This window comes from Microtus oregoni, unplaced genomic scaffold, assembly GCF_018167655.1.
Source record: "Microtus oregoni isolate MIOR12 unplaced genomic scaffold, Mior012 000104F_ref0000108, whole genome shotgun sequence".
In the NCBI taxonomy this organism is placed as follows: Eukaryota; Metazoa; Chordata; class Mammalia; order Rodentia; family Cricetidae; genus Microtus; species Microtus oregoni.
The window spans coordinates 2923034-2940688 of NW_024544718.1; the positions used below are offsets into that span (position 1 = coordinate 2923034).

A 17655-nucleotide genomic window follows, 5' to 3' on the forward strand; every position below is an offset into this window, starting at 1 on the left:
ATGTTAATGTGTTCATTCTTCTTTTTAAAAGGATGGCAGCAGATAGGTGTAGTGGTGCATGGCTATAATCCCACATAATATCAGAAGTCTGACGCCAGTAAAAGCTCAAAGGGAGGAAGGCTTGCAAAGATAGAAAGTGTGATACACACGTTCATAATCTCTGCTAGTCTGCTATGTCTGTGTACATAAACTGCAGCCTTCAAATTTTCCTTTGAACTTGAAATTTTGAATAAAGGTTAAACATTAAACAAGTGGTTGTTAGCTTTTATGCCTGGAATTCCAGCACCCAAGAAGCAGGACGATCACAAATTAAAGACCAGCCTAGGATACATATTGAATCTGTTTCAAAGAAGAAAGTATACAAAATAAAACCACACAAGAACAGCAGCAAACAATTCTCTCCCCTAAAATACAGCAAAAAATAGCAGAAATTATATCATGTAGAATAATTAAAAATAAGCATATGCTTCTCTTTCTCACGGAAAATGAAGCTTGCTCCTGTAGAGGACAGATGTCTAGGGAGGGGTCCATGAGTGGAGAAGAAGGCTTTAAGAGTGGGAGAGGGTAAAAGAACACATTCAATCTGAAAATGCTAAGGTAAATATTGAGAGTGAAAAAAGTGAAATGGCTGGGTCAGGATAGAGAGATGGAGAATAGGAGGCTTAACCAAAACTAATCAAAAATAAAACAAAAATATAAGAAACACACACACACACACACACACACACACACACAAGCCTGATACCTGGTAAGCTAATTTAAAAAATACTCCTCATAGGTTATTCAATCCCAAGTGGCCAACCCTAAACACATGTACATATGATCAATACTAACTGGATTTAGTAGGCTGTGCAGATGTGTGTAACAGTGATTAAAGAAGAGGTCATGGATTTGAGGAGGGGACATAGGAAGAGCTGAATGGGAGAGAGGAAGGGGTAGAAATAATGTAAATCTTGTACTCATGTGTGAAATCTGCAAAAATAAAAAGTTTACATAAAAAAATGACTAGAGGTACCCTGAGTGGATTTATAAAGCCCATCTCGGAAGCCATGGGTTATTCAATGAAATCAGCAGTGTCTGCAGTGGGCTATTCCACTGTCAGTTCTTCTTTAGAGGCTTCTACAATCCTCGAATAATATGAGCAATTGCCATTGCTGTTGGTTGTTCACCAGAACCAGATCATAAAAACCTGTTGAAGATATCATGTGTCCTGTTTATAGGATGCAGAAATGCAGCTGGAACTGGTCTTGAAGCTTCCTCCCTGATGGCTAAACTGGGAAACATGATGGGGAAGAAATATCATTAACAGTCTTACTCAGCTTTGGACCCTGAATGTTACACTCCCAACCAATCAGGCAAGAATGGAAAGCCTGCTATGGTAGTAAACAACATTTCTCAACACTTAGATTTTTATTACATTTATTTATTTTGTGTGACTGTGAACGTACCATGGCATATGGAAGTCAGAGGACACCTTAAAGGGATCAGTTCTCTCCTACCATGTGTGTCCTGGATCAAGGTCAGGTCATCAGGCTTGGTGGCAAGCTACCTTTACCCCCCAAGTCATCTCGCTGGCCTAACAATTGCTTTTTGATTGGAACTGAAACCTGCTCCACAGAAGGGACTTCATGTCTTGTAACTATAAACCTGGTCAAAAGCCTCATGGTTAGGCAGGTACAGGCCCTAGTGAAAACAATACTGCTATTGTTTTTCTAAATGAATATAATGTGTCCATCATATCACTATAGATCAATGCTACTCTCGGCTTTAATCTCAGAAGCTTCTCTTTGCATTAGCAATAACTACAGACTCATAATTATTCAAAGTGCTGAGAATAAGTGACTATGTAATGTTCAGCTCTAAATGTAATAACTATATCAAAACTCAGAGAATATTGTGAAGGAGAATGGAAAGAATGTAAGCACTATAGGGATGATATCTTCTGGACATGACATGGCTTTTTGGACTCAAGTCCTTCACAAGAGTGGGTTCCATCATTATACTGTCATGATGGATAGCCCCACACTCAAGCACATATAGGCAGCCCTAATTGGACTCAGTATGCTATTGAAAAATAAAAGAGAACATGAAGTTGGGAGGGGAAGATGTTCTGAGAATCTAGGAAAAGTTGGAAGGGGTAAGAAGGTTGATATAAGAAAAAGGCATTGAAAACAAGTACAAAATTTTCATATAATATATGTGATTCTGTCATGGAGGAGGAGGGGCTCATGGGGTCCCATCCCTTCTTGAGGAGCTACAGGCAAACATGATTTCTGGGAGGTATCTTTTTTTCCCTCTCACTTACATATTTTAATCACATTTTTTTTTGTTTTTGAGAATTTCATATATGAAAACTGTTTATATCATTCCACCCTCAAATTCCTCATATTTCTCCATACTCCTTTTCAAATTAGTGGTCTCTTATTATTTATTATACACACACACACACACACACAGAAACTTTTAAATATAACCTGCTGAGAGTATTTAGTGTTGCTCATATTTGTTTAAGGCTGACCTCTGGATATGGCTAAACTATTAAGGGCTTGTTTTCTAAGGAGGAAGCCTTATGAGAATTCTCCTATCCATATGGGCATGTTATTGATGCTGTCACTTTTTAGTTTTTTTTTTTAGGCAATCATATTGTTGAGATATCTTGTGTACAACTCTCCTATTACATACAGAAGATAGTATCTCCCTGAACATGTACCGGGAGACATTTCCTCTGTGGTACAACCACAGGTAAGGTGACTCATGCTGCTATAAACAAATGTCCATAAAAGCTCCAATGAGCAATCCTAACTAAACTCATTAAAGCACACGCACACAAAGGCAAGAAAGTAGAAGGGGACTAGTTGGGAAGAAGAGAGTAATCATTAGAACTGGGAGGAAAGCAAGAGAGGAAAATGTGGAACGAATGCTACAAATACATTAAATATATACATGGAAATAAAATAATTCAACTTACAATAGCTGGCAGGAATTAAATGATCAAGGAGTTGAAAGATCCACACAGTGATAACTAAAACACTTATGAAAGATATGAAAGAAGATTTAAATAAATAAAAATCCATACATTCATGGGCTAGAAGACTTTAGACTATAAATATATTCATGTCCTCAGCAATTCCTACTAAAATTTGAAGACTGTTTGCCCCTCAGAATTGAAAAAGTCAATCTTTACACTAACATGGAATTTTAAAAGCCCTCCCCAACATGCCAAAAGAAATCTAGAAAGAAAAAAATAACAAAACAACAAAGTAATAGCATTAATACTTTATTATTTCAAAAATGTCACACCCATACAGTAATCAAAACAGTGTGGTAATACTATAAGGTTATATACTACAGTGGTAGGATAGAATTAAGAGTCAAGAAATAAGCTCACTCAGCATGTATGGCTAGCTGATTTCAGCAAATAGATATCAAGACCATTACACGGGAGAAGAATAATACCTTTAGCAAATGATGCTAAGGCAATTGGATTTCCATAGATAAAAGAATGAAATCATATGCCTACTATACCACTAAGCACAACATAACTAAAATGCATTAATGCCATAATTAAAAAGCTAATATTATAAAAATTATTATTAAAAAGTGGCAAATCTTTTTCTTTTTACTAGATTTTATGTTTTATTTTTAATTACATATATATATCTGTATGGGTTATGGGCATATGAGTGCAGGTGCCTGCAGAGGTCAGAGGAGTGTGTCAGATTCCCTGTAACTGGAATTAAAAGCAGCTGAGAGCTACCTAATATGGGTGTTGGGTATTTAACCCTGGTCCTCTGAAAGAGCAGTACACACTTTTAGCTGCTGAGCTATCTCTCCAACCCAAAAGGGGCAAATATTTATTTTTTTAAAGATTTTATTTATTTATTATGTATACAACATTCTGCCTCCATATATGCGTGCAGGCCAGAAGAGGGCACCAGATCTCATTACAGATGGCTGTGAGCCACCATGTGGTTGCTGCGAATTGAACTCGGGTCCTTTGGAAGAGCAGCCAGTGCTCTTAACCACTGAGCCATCTCTCCAGCCCCAAATATTTATTTCTTAGACTTGGCAATGTATTATTAAATGTAACACCCAAAGCAAAAGCAATGAAAGGAAAGAAGAAAAGTTGCACTTAAAAAAAGTAGAAATCTTTCATATACTGTACTTTTCAGAGTACATGTTTTAAGAATAAAAGAAAAATGATCTTCATCAATATATTGCACAGATACTTTGTCAGTGGGTACCTTTAGGTGTAAAATTAAACTCTGTTACCAAGAACACGGTGTTAGTGATTGTGTTATATCCAGAAGTATCTTTGAAAATCAAACTCATTGCTCTTATTTATTTTCTTTCTGCATTCTGTACCCATTAATATTGTGCCATATGACTGCCTTGTTGTCAACAGAATAATGTAAATCTGTATGTTCAGAATGGATAGAACTTTGAATAATGCTTCTATATTTCCAGTATTTTAATTTTTGTCACGAAACTAATAAATTTAATTTTGGTTACAAAAAAAAAGTTTCCATGTAGTAAAGGACATTATGAAAAGAACAAAAAGGCAAAATAGGACAAAACATTGCAAATCGTATATTTGACTTAAACAGGTAAGTGTTCCTCTACAAGGATAATACAAAATGATCTATAAGTATATGGAAAGATGTTCAGCATCCTTAGCCATTAGAAAATGCAAACCAAACTATGACATACCACTTCATACCTACCAGAATGGCTATAATTTAGAAAATTAGAATATTTTAAAGAATTGAAACTGCAATGCATTATTGGTAGGAATATAAAATGGTACAGCTGCTGTGGTAGTTCTTCAAATCTTTAGATATAGAAATATCAGGTGACCCTTCAATCTTACTTCTAGGTATATATCTCAAATAAGAAAGCCTATGTACCAATGACCATACTATCAGTAATAACAGCTAAAAAAAATAGAAAAAAACAAGTGCCTATCTACTGATGAAAGGATAGGCAAAAGTGATATATTCACATTGGAGTAGTAAAAAAGGAATGAAGTATTAATAAATACTATAACATGAACTTTAAAATTATGTTAAGAGAAATAACTCACAAAGGACATATGTGATAATATATAAACAAACAATCTACAATGTGAAAATTCTAGAGACAGAAAAAAATGACAGCTTTCTAGGGACATCAGGCTCAGAGAATTGGTGGTTACTGCTTAATGTGGTACACAACTTTTCTACTGGTGAAAAATAATCTCATAATACAAAATGGTATATAAAACCATGACTGACTGTAATTAATATATTGACTTTTAAAAATAATTTTATTTATGTACATATACATAGGACACTTGTATTGATGCTTGCAGTGGCCAGGAGCTACAGTTACAGGCAGTTGCAAACCTCCTGACTTGAGTACTAAGAACCAAACTGGTCTGCAAGAACAGCAAGTGCTCTTAACCACTGAGCCATCTCCCCAGTCCTTCTTTCTTTAGAGAAAGTTGACATATAAGCCTGTCTAGACTGGAACTCATTATGTGGCTCACACTAGCCTTCTGCTTCAGCCCCCTAAGTGCTGGGATTTCAAGTGGGAACCACCACATCCAGATGCAATGATGCTGGATTGTATAACTTATACACGAAAATGGCACAAGTATTAAACTTATGTTCTATATGTTGCTGCAATCAAAGCTTTTCTGAAACAGTTATGCATTGTATTCCAACAAAGGATCTTGTTGGGGCTAAAGAGATGGCTTAGTGAGTAAAGGCATTTGCCATACAAACCTGATGACCGGAGTTCAAGCCCTGGAACCCACGTAAAAGTGGAGAGAGAAAACCAACTATACGCAATCATCTTCTGACCTCCACAGCTATGCTGTGACAAGTGCATGTGCTTGGGTACACGTACATGCACATGTGTACAAATACACACTCAAAACAAATAAGAATTTAGTCTTTTCTTGGATAAGATCTAAGTAAGGTATATGCACGTATAAAAATTTCACAGTGTAACCCAGTGGTTTATACATTTAATATGACTGAATAATTACAATAGAAGAAAAAATGATTTTAGTTTCCTACATTCTAATATTATTGGTGACCCTAAATTAAACTGCAGATGCTAAATCTATATAATTTATCCTCTTTTTGGAGAAATGGTCTCACTATGCATCCTTGGCTAACCTAGAACTTACTGTGTAGACCACACTGGCTTTGACTGAGTTCTGGGATTAAAGGTGTGCCATCACGCTTGGGTAATTTACCAATTTTTCAGAACCTCTGATGTCTGAGGAATCTGCTATATATTATTGGTCAGACATTATATTTTGAACAGAGCACAAGATTCTAAATGCTCCACAAAAAAAGCAGCAGTAGGTACTGACATGTCAGAGGAGATTCTTAGAGCTTCTGAGCCAACAGCACGTAGACAACTTTCAGATCTCACCAGTGGATCAAGTCAGGCTTCCCAGAAATCACTTCTGAATTTAGAAGCATATAGACGAATGAATAAAGAAAATGTGGTACATTTACACAATAAAGTATCTCTTAGCTGTTAAAAACAATGACATCAGGAAATTTGCAGGCAAATGGATAGAACTAGAAAAAAATCATCTTGAGTGAGGTAACTCAGACCCAGAAAGACAAACATGGTATCTACTCACTCATAAGTGGATACTAGATGTAAAGCAAAGGGTAACCAGACTATAGTCCACAACCCCGGAGAGGCTAGGTAACAAGGAGGGCCCAAAGAGGGACACATGGGTTTCCCTGGGAAGGGGAAATAGAAGACATCCCCTGGGTAAACTGGGGATGGGAACATGAACAATGGGGTTGGGGTAGGGATAGAGGGGGAGAGTAATGAAAGATGTCTTGATGAGGGGCATTTCCGGGTCAGGTAGAAACCTGGCGCAAGGGAAACTCCCAAGAACCTACAAGGATGACCCCAGCTAAGACTCCTAGCAATAGTGAGTGGAAAGGGTGCCTGAACTGTCATCTCTAATCAGATTGGTGATTACCTTAATTGTCATCAGAGAGGTTTTATCCAGCAACTGGTGGAAACAAATGCAGAGATCCACAGCCAAGTAATGGGCCAAGCTCTGGGAAACTTGTTGAAGAGAGTGAGGATTATAGGAGCCTGAGGGTGAGGTGCGGGAGGGAGTGGAGGGATGGAGGTAGGGATTGGGTGTCAGGGTCATCACAAGGGAACCCTCAGAGACAACTAATCTAGGCTCATAGGAGCTCACAGACACTGGACAAACAGCTAAGGAGTCTGCATGGGACCGACCTAGGCCCACTACATATGTGTGACAATTGTATAGCTTGGCCTACTTGGGCACTCTTAGCAGTGGGAATGAGGCCTGTTCCTGATTCTTTGGCAGGTTTTGGGGAACCTATTTCTCGGGCTGGACTGCCTTACCAAGCTTTAATATGAGGGGAGGAGCTTAGTTCCACCTCAACTTGATATGTTATGCTTTGTTTTGGATTTGGTCACTTATATATTTGTCTAGTAGTATTTCAGTGTGGTATTCATTTGAAGTTCCTTAGTAACTGTATATGTAAGCATATATACACATATAAATACATATACATACATCAAAGAGCCATAGATCACTTAATGATGGGGAGAAATGCACCATTATGCAAACATCATAGAGTATACTTATACATGAGAGCTATGATGTCACTAGGCAACAAGTTTACAGGCATCACTGTTGTATACTCAATCCATTTTTAACTGCTACATTGTTAAGCTATGAATGATGCATGATTTTATATACATCTATATGTAGTACAAGGGAACAAACACAGAGCCTCACATGTTAGGTACACTTTACACTGAGCATGTGCAATCCACATGTGTATTTAGGTGTGTGTGTATGTATGTATATATGTATATATATATTCACATATACACTTGGACTATAGATAATTAGATCTATCTATCTATCTATCTATCTATCTATCTATCTATCTATCTATCTACCTACCTACCTATTTGATTCTATTATGAGGTATTTTCTCTCCCCTCAACATAACTGGTATTTATGGCAACTCAACTCAGAAATCACAGCTACTCATCCTACAACAAGAGTCTTTAAAATATCTTCTATCAAAACCTAACAATACTCTCAATTTTCTTGGGGTGAAGACCCCAAGCTAAATGATAGATTACTCACAAGACTCGAAGGTAGATGGAATGCTACCGGACTTATTCTTTGGCTCTTTGGCTGGGTAAATGTCCTGTCCTATTTTGAAAACAATCCTTGAGAAATTCCACTGGCACTGACCAGTTTTTGATCTTTCAGGTATTATGATCTTAATCATGTCCTCCAATATCTGTTTCTTGCTTCCTTTTTTCATCTTCCTACTTTCTTTTTCTCCTCTTTATCATCAACATCTGTGTGGCATCTAAATTTTCTTTTTCACTGCTCCCTTCACCTCTATTCTCTTTCCTGTCAATATTTTCATCTTCGTCCACTTCATAAATTCTTCCTTACCACTCTCATCATCCTAGTATGAGGTATTTTCAGGATACTCTTTCATTTTGTTTTAAAAGATACTCAGGCTGTGTTTTTTCTGATTTGTTTATTAACTCCTGATTTTTGTTTTATCAGATAATTTTTATTTTACTTACATATCTTATAATATATTCAGATCTTTTTGTCATTAATTCTGTAAATATTGAAATAAGCACACATAGAACAAGGTATGTTTTCTGTTCTTAAGATGTAACACATGTTTTCAGACATCATTAGGATTTTATGAAATCTTCTATAGTAGATATGTTATTTATGTCTTCTTAAATCTTGACTTTTGCTGTTTTATTTAATTAAATGGCTGTCACAGATTGAAAAACAAATCTCATGTATTTTAAGTTAATTTTTGTGCTCACCTCTTTTTATTAAAATCTGTCAAAGATATCACATATGCTCAAAAAACTCAAAAGGTCAATTATTTCTAAATCCTATGAAACATAATTCATCCACATAGTAAAATAAACCATGACCAAATAAACTTTATTCCAGAAAAGCAATGATGATTTAATTTTAGGAAATTTATTATTATGATTCAGTATACTGGTAGTTTAAAAGATAAACATGATTATCTCTTCAGAATCTGACAATACCCATTGACTCAAAACAATTCAAATACATGAACAGATGGACACACTATAAAAAAAATCTAAAAGCCAATATCTACTAAGGAAAACAGAAAGAACCTATTTTATAACTTCAAAATGTTTAGAGTTTTGATAACAAACTTTAGCAGTATGTAATATTTGATTTGAAGTCTACTGGCAAATAAGATAGTGTGAAATCCAAATGACCTAAGAGCAACACATTATGTTAGACAATAGCGACCTGCTTTTAAGTTTAATATTATCATTCCTTAGAAAGTATTATTCTCACTACAAGCACTGTACTAAGGAGTAAAAATTCTAACATACAGCATAGAAAAATTCTAAAAGAATAATTTTACTGGTTATGGAGTATGGTCCAAACTCTGGTAGCCAAATTTTCTAGTGACTTTATTATTTAGATCATGAACTCTCTTCTTTTTGCGGTGCTGGGATTAAACCCAGGGTCTCATGCACAGTAGGCAAGCACTGTACTACTGAACTACATCCTCAGCATAAACTCCCTTTGTAAATGTGTTACCAAGCCCAAGCCCCACTGTACCTGTTTGTTTCAGGCGATTCCAGACAATTTTGCATTTCTGGGTGTGCTCAAGTGACATTCTCAGTAACCTTGTCTATATATACATAAAAATAACAGATAATTAATCTAAATGAAAACAACTTCATGCAAATTAATATAATTTCAAATTATATTCATTAAAATAGTTATTAGTAAGATAATAGAAAATTATTTTTAACCAAACACTTTGCAATAAGTATAGCAATACTAACTTTCAAATGTTCTTTTCCTTATTGTACTAAGAAAATGAAGATTAACAGAAAATCTTGATCATTACCAATTTCTTTAATAATATAGAATATAAGAAAATCTTTCCCCTGGGTAGTTGTATGAGGAGCTCCATAAATAAGCTCTTCAAAAAATAACTGGTGAAAATTATAAAACATAATCATGTCAGGCTAGGGGTACAGTCCAGTAGTCCAGAGCTGGCTTAGCATGTGTGGCGCACTAGTTTTATGTCCCAAAACTTTGTTCTCTCTCATCTCAATAAAATCGAACAAAATGCAATCACACAAAGTCACAGAAAATTGCCCAGAGGATATGTATTTATTTGCTCTCAGAACCCTGCTAGGTATCAGTGAGCAGTGAGAGCCTATGATATATGAGACATGACATGTTTTTATTAACCCTCATGGCAGTGTGATAGAAGAACTGCTTTAATCAGACACGGCCAAGCTTCCAGGCTGGGATTCCTAGGAGGTCCAAGACTGCTGGACTTAGCCTCCACTAAGATCTATTACAAACAAGCACAAGTCTTCTACTCAGACTGGATTTATGTTATAGAACTATTACAGGGCAAAAGCAAGGCAAGCTTGAATACTTGGTCTCAACTGTTCTCATCTCAATGAGCTTAGAGGAGAGTTTCTATGCCAAGAGACACAAAGCAAAAGTACCAAGGACCGTAAGTATTGCACAGTCTTCTACTCATAGAGCTGAATATCTGATATAAACCAAGCACTACTATCCTTATCCCTCAGACCTAAAACAGTGGCTCTATTCCATCTTAGTAAAAGGCATGTTATGAGCTCTGAAGTTTTCCCTAAGGAAAAGGATTTTAATTAGAACAGAGCCTAGAGAAATTCAAGTCCAAGGTCACTGTAAAAACTCTTAAAGATTTTGCTAGTGAACACAAGAGGGGACTGATAACACAAAACAGACCAATTTGAGGTTTACAGACAAACTGGGTAAATAGGCAATTATAAATGTCCTTTTCCATTCAAAGGGGCATTATTTTAAGTGGATCACACTGTAGAGAAATTTATATCCAAGAGCACTAGAGAGTGAAAGAGCGAGAGAGGACACAATCAACTAGCAAGTAGTATGGACATTAACAGAAGGCCATTTAGAAGCTTAAAAAGGAGATCAAGCTGCACAGTGCCTGTACTAAAAACTACATGAAGGTAGAAAGGAGACTAGGTGAGGAGAAGGGAGTCATCAGGAGTTGGAAGGGAAAGAAAAGTGGGTGGTAGCTGGTGAATATGATCACATTATATATACATAAAATTATCAAAAAATAAAACTGTGGTTTGAATGTGAAATGTTCCCCATAGGTTCACTTGTTTGAACACTTGGTCCCCAGCTGGTGATGGTATTTGGAAAAGTTGTGGAATATTTATCAGGAGGAGTCTCACTGGAAGAAATGGATCACTGGGAACAGACCTTAATGTTTTATAGCCCAGTCCCACTTCCTGTTTACTGTCTGCTTCCTGACTGTGGTTGTAATGTGACAAGCTTATTCTCTTGCTCCTGCCACTCTGCCTTCTTGCCTGCTGCAGTGAGAAGCAATGTTAAATGTTGGAGGCTATTGTTCATGTTTTCACTCCCCTAGACAACTTTGTTTGGCCCAATTTCACTAGATATGCTTGATCACATGTGGGTGGGAGGTACATGGACAGGAAATAAGTCAGGATATATTCTTGTCCCTGATTGGGTATGAGATGGGAGTCTTGATGGCTGTATACAGGAAGGGGGCATGCCAAGATATCTGCTTGCCCCTTATTAGACTTGGTGGGAAATTTGATGTCCTTTTAAAGCCTCTGCAAAGTTTGACTAATGCCCATTTTTCTGGGAATCCAGGAATGGACCTGACTAGAGGTGATCCTCCTCTGGCCAGTATTTAATTAAAGATACTTCAAATTTGGTTCAAAATTGTGGTGGTGGTCTTATTCCTGCCGGGTGTGATTAACTCTGCCACATCTGCTTGCCATAGTAGACTGTGTCTGTCTGAAACTGTAAGCCTGAATAAAGTCCTTATCCTTTAAGTAAAATTCCTTAAGTCAGGGCATTTTATCACAGCAAAAGAAACATAACTAACAGAGAAATTGGTACTGGGAAGTGGGACTGCTATTGTGATAAACTTGACCGTGTGAATCGTAGGCCTTTGGGAGTATTTTACACCAGAAATGTGTAAGAGTTTGAAACTTTGAGCTGGAAAAGCCCTTAAATGCAGATCTTAAAGGACAATTCTAATAGGAATTTGGAAGAACAGAAAGCATAGAATAATGTGAACTATAGAAGACAAGCTTAAGAGGTTTTGGAGGGTGATGGGGCTCTTTTTGGGCTAGAAGCCATTTAGTTTATATTTACATAAATAATCAGGCTGCATTTTGCCCTTGTCCCAAGAACTTAAGTGAAGTTGAATTTAAGTTATAGCCTAACTTGTTTGGTACAGGATATGTCATAGTTGCTACTCACTGCTCTCATTTTAGGAAAGATAAAGTGGAATAAAAAGAAAATTTAAAATGTGAAGTTTGGTGAGGAAAGTTGTATGAAAACATTTAAAGTTGTGAACAAAGAAAATGTAGATGATAAAGCATCTATAATTGTTAAAGAGTTTAATTTCATTAAAAAGAAATCTCCTTTTCTGCACAGAGACAATAATGTAGGTGCCTTGAGGTTAAGACTCCGCTCATCAAAAGATCTAATGTATGAAAATGAGAATTATTTTAAAGGAGAAAAGATAAACTCACAATGCCAAAAGGGTTTCCTGTTCTGGAAAGCAACTGTCTAGAGAAGTGTTTCTCCAGGGTTAGCAAACAAAAGCTGATGCAATTGTGATTCAAGGGGACCAAGCTTCACCCTAAGATCAAAGGAAAATCTGGCACTGTCATTCATGTGGTAGTGGTTTTGCAGGCATGAAAGTTACAAAACTGAGAGGGTCATGAAGTTTTGCACCACAGTTCTAGAGAGCTGCTGCGGACAAGCAACATGCTCCAGAGTCCGAGTCCCTTTAAAGAGGTCTTGAAAGGCCACTGCAGGAAGGAACCAGGACCATAAATGCCCACTGATGAATGTTGCATATATGGAGTAGAGCCGAACCAAGAGAAAGGCAGCAGAGCTGGAGGGTCAGGGCTAACTAAACTAAGCCCATTGGAACTGAGATGATTCCGTTCTGACTTACAGATGCCAGATATAGAGCTGCAGGATTCGATGTTGCTGTGCTGGCTTTTGGTGTTGCTTGGTATTCATACAATCTTTGCGTGCTACTCCATTTTGGAATTGAAATGTATCTTCTGTGCCATTTTATGTTGGAATTACATAATTTCTTTTTTACAGAAGGTCACAGCTAAGATATTGCCTCCATTATCAGAAAATACTTTAGATTTTGGACTTTTGAACAATGTTGGGGCTGTTAAAGATTACAGAAACTTCTGAAGTTGGATTGAATGCCATTAAAACATGGCCACGAAAAAATGGAGACCAGGAGCATAATGTGGTTTGAATAGGAAATGCTTCCCATAGGGCCAAATGTTTGAATACTTAGACCCTATTTGGTAGCACTGTTTGGGAAAGGTGTGGAACCTTTAACAGGTTGGAGATTTGTTGAAGGAAGGTAGTCACTAGGTGTGGACCTTAATACATTATAGCCAGGCTCAATTTTCTATTCATTCGCTGTTTCCTAAGCGTGGATACAATGTGACCAACAAGCCTTCTGATACTGCCAGCATGCTTTTCCTGCCTTCTACCATGTCTTCCTTGCCAGGATGAACCATATTGCCCTGGAACTGTAAGCCAAAGTAAACCATTCTCCCTTAAGTTGCTTTTGTCAGAAAAGCAACAGAAAACTAATATAAAAATAGAACTTAAAAAATAAATAACAGAGGACGATTAGGGAAAAGGTATGATATGAAAACACTGCCATGATATAAAACCACTGCCATCTCCTTTCAGGAAGATGGGTCACGATGTTTTCACAAGCAACGATTACCCTCTGTGGAGTAAAAATTGAGCCACTGTACTATGGGGGCAAATAGAGCTCAATGGACTAGTCTAGTCAATTCACTAAACAATTACAAAAAGTGAACTAACAGGGGTTGGAGATAGAAATTAGTTAATAACATTTGCTGCTCTTGCAGAGGACCTAAATTTGATTTCCAGAATGCATAAAGCAGCTCACAATTGCCTGTATTCTAGTTCCCATTTCTGGCCTCCAAGAGCACCAGGCAAGTATGTAGTGCACATGCAGGCAGACATTCAAACACATAAAAAATAGAAATAACTTTGTAAAGGTCCAGATGTTAAACTAGACACATATTTCAAAGCAGCTATTTTAAATATACTTAGATAACTAAAGGAAACCACATTTAAAGAAGGAAGGTATGGTAAGAATCTGCATCAAATATAGCTCAATAAAGTCATATAAATTATAAAAGTAATCAAATAGAAATTCTAGAATCAAAAATACAGTTGAACAATTCTTTAGAGATCTTGAAAGAACAATATTCAACTTCATTTGGAAAAACAAAAAAGCCAGGATAGCTAAACAATTCTGTAAAATAAAAGAATTTGGATTTAGTGATTCTGGAGGTATCACCATCTCTTATCTCAAGCTTTACTACAGAACTATAGCAATAAAAACCACATAGTATTGGCATAAAAATAAACAGGTTGATCAACTGAATCAAATCAAAGACCCAGGAATAAATCTACATACCTATGATTTTCAACAAAGATGTCAATAATTTTCAATGCTGAAAATGTTGAAAGCATCTTCAACAAATGGTGCTGTCCTAGCTAGATGTCAGCATGTAGAAGAATGCTAATCAATCTATATCTATCACCCCGCAAAAACTCAAGGCCAAGTGAATCAAAGACCTCAACATATATCCATATATACTGAACCTGATAGAAGAGTCAATGGAAAACAATCTCAAACACATTGGTAAAGGAAACATTTTCTGAATAGAACACCAGTAGCACAGATACTAATATTGACAACTAATAAATGGGATTGGATCTCATGAAACTGAAAAGATTCTGTAAGGCAAAGCATACCATTAATAGAACAAAACAGCAGTCTACAGAATGGGAAAAGATCTCTACCAACCCCACATCTAACAGAATGCTGATTTCCAAAATATATAAAGAACTCAAGAAACTAGATATCAACAAACCAAATAATCCAATTAAAAATGGAGTACAGATCTAAACAGAGAATTCTTAACAGAAGAATCTCAAATGGCTGAGAAACACTTAAGGAGACACTTAGCCATCAGGGAAACGTAAATCAAAATGACTGAAATTCCATCTTATGCCAGTCAGAATGGCTAAGATTGAAAGCACAAGTGACAAGTCATGTTTGAGAACATGTGGAACAAGAATACTCCTCCTACCTCAGGACCCAGCAATTCCACTCTTGGTAATAGACCCAAGAGATGCCCAATCATACTACAAAAGCATTTGTTCAACTATGTTCATAGCAGCCCTATTTGTAATAGCCAGAACCTGGAAACAACCTAGGTGCCCCTCAATGGAAGAATGGATAAAGAAGGTGTGGCACATATACACTTTAGAGTTCTACTCAGCGGTAAAAAAACAATGACATCTTGAATTTTGCATGCAAATGGATGGAAACAGAAAACACTGGGAGGACCTAGGACTTACCACAGGGCAGGGAACCCTGACTGCTCTTTGGACTGGAGAGGGAGAGGGGGAGGAGTGGGGGGAGGGGGAGAAGGGTGGGAGGAGGGGGAGGGAAATGGGAGGCTGGGAGGAGGTGGAAACTTGTTTTTTTTTCTCCTTTTTCAATAAAAAAATGGAAAAAAAAGACAAATAGGAGGAGACTAAATATTGCCCTTTGGTGCAGGTATTAAGTAGCTGTTTCCTATGTGTATGTGCCATAGAGAATGAGATTCATCATCGAGGAGGCACAACATTCAAGTTAGGTGTCTATCACTAAACTACAGGAAGCTCTACATGGCATGTGATGCATGTGGAAGCATGCACTGGCAGTTTGAAAGCAGAGAGGAACTCAAAGGTTTACACTGTAAGAATAAGGCAACATTGTACATGTAGCAAAAGAATTGAGTTTTAAAACTGAATTGTTTAAGTAAGGGCGTGAAAAATAAATGAACAAGCACAAAAAACAACAACAACAACAAAAAAAAACACTATCCTAAGTGAGGAAACCCAGACCCAAAAAGATGAATATGGTATGTACTCACTCATAAATGGATTCTAGCCATAAATAAAAGACATTGAGCCTATAATTCGTGATTCTAGAGAAGGTAAATAAGAAGGTAAATCCAAAGAATAACAAATAGTTGTCCTCCTGGATATTAGAAGTGGACAAGATTGTGGGACAGGGGTTGGGAGCACGGAGGTGGGGGTGGCGTGGGGATAAGGGGAGATGGGGAGAGAGAAGGGAGAAGGGGAGGATGAGGAGAGCTTAAGAGAATGGGATGGTTGGGATGGAGGAGGGGTAGATGAGGGAGCAGGGAAGTAGATATCTTAATTAAGGGAGCCATTTTAAGGTTGGCAAGAGACTTGATTCTGGAGGGGTTCCCAGGTGTCCAAGGAGATGTCCCCAGCTTGTTCCTTGGGCAGCAGAGGAGAGGGTGCCTGAACTGGTCACACTGATGAATATCTTGCATATCACCACAGAACCTTCATCCGGCGACGGATGGGGATAGAGACAGAAACCCACATTGGAGCACTGGACTGAGCTCCCAAGGTCCATATGAAGAGCAGAGGAGGGAGAACTTGAGCAAGGAAGACAGGACCGCGAGGGGTGCACCCACCCACTGAGACGGTGGGACTGATCTAATGGGAGTTCACCAAGGCCAGTTGGACTGGAACTGATGGAGCATGTGATCAAACCGGACTCTCTGAATGTGGCTGATGGTGGGGGCTGACAGAGAAGCCAAGGACAATGGTGCTAGGTTTTGAGTCTACCGCATGGACGGGCTTTGTGGGAGCCTAGTCTGTTTGGATGCTCACCTTCCTGGACCTGGGTGGAGGGGGGAGGACCTTGGACTCCCCATAGGGTAGGGAACCCTGACTGCTCCTTGGACTGGAGAGGGAGGGGTGGGGGAGTGGAGGAAAGTGGGAGGAAGAGAGGGGGTGGAAATTTTCAATAAAAAATAAATAAATTAAAAATAAAATAAAATATATCAGAACCAATTAAAAAAAAAGAATACTCCTTCACTGCTGGTGGAAGTGCAAACTTGTACAGCCACTTTGGAAATCAGTGTGGTGGTTTCTCAGAAAACTGGGAATCAATCTATTAAAAGACCCAGCTATACCAATCTTAGGCATATAGTCAAAGGATGCTCAGTCATACCACAAAGGCATTTGCTCAATTACGTTCATAGCAACTTTATTTTCAATAGCCAGAACCTGAAAACAACCTAGATGTCCCTCAACTGAGGAATGGATAAAGAAAATGTGGTACATTCACACAATGGTACATTCAGCTGTTAAAAACAATGACAACAGAAAATTTGAAGACAAATGAATAGAACTAGGAAAAACTATCCTGAGTGAGGTAACCCACACTGAGAAAAACAAACATGGCTATTAGCTGTAAAATAAAGGATAACCATATTACAATCCCAGACCCAGAGAGGTTAGGTAACAATGAAGGTTCATGGGGGGCATCTAGATCTCCCTGGGAAGGGGAAATAAAAGAAATTTTGTACGTGGACTGAGGGTGGGTGGGGATGGGAACATGAATGATCAGGTGAGGGTAGGAAGGG

The 17655-nt window shown here is 37.7% G+C and overlaps 1 protein-coding gene across 1 annotated transcript in view; it reads right to left on the reverse strand.

Annotated features, from left to right (window-relative positions):
- The window catches only part of LOC121443313 (testis-expressed protein 11-like), a gene marked incomplete at its 5' end in the record, with an annotated part of 312932 nt that overhangs the window by 50732 nt on the left and 244545 nt on the right, over positions 1-17655 (reverse strand). The window contains 1 exon segment of the mRNA XM_041645021.1: positions 9662-9734. Within this exon segment, the coding sequence (XP_041500955.1) occupies positions 9662-9734 (73 nt within the window).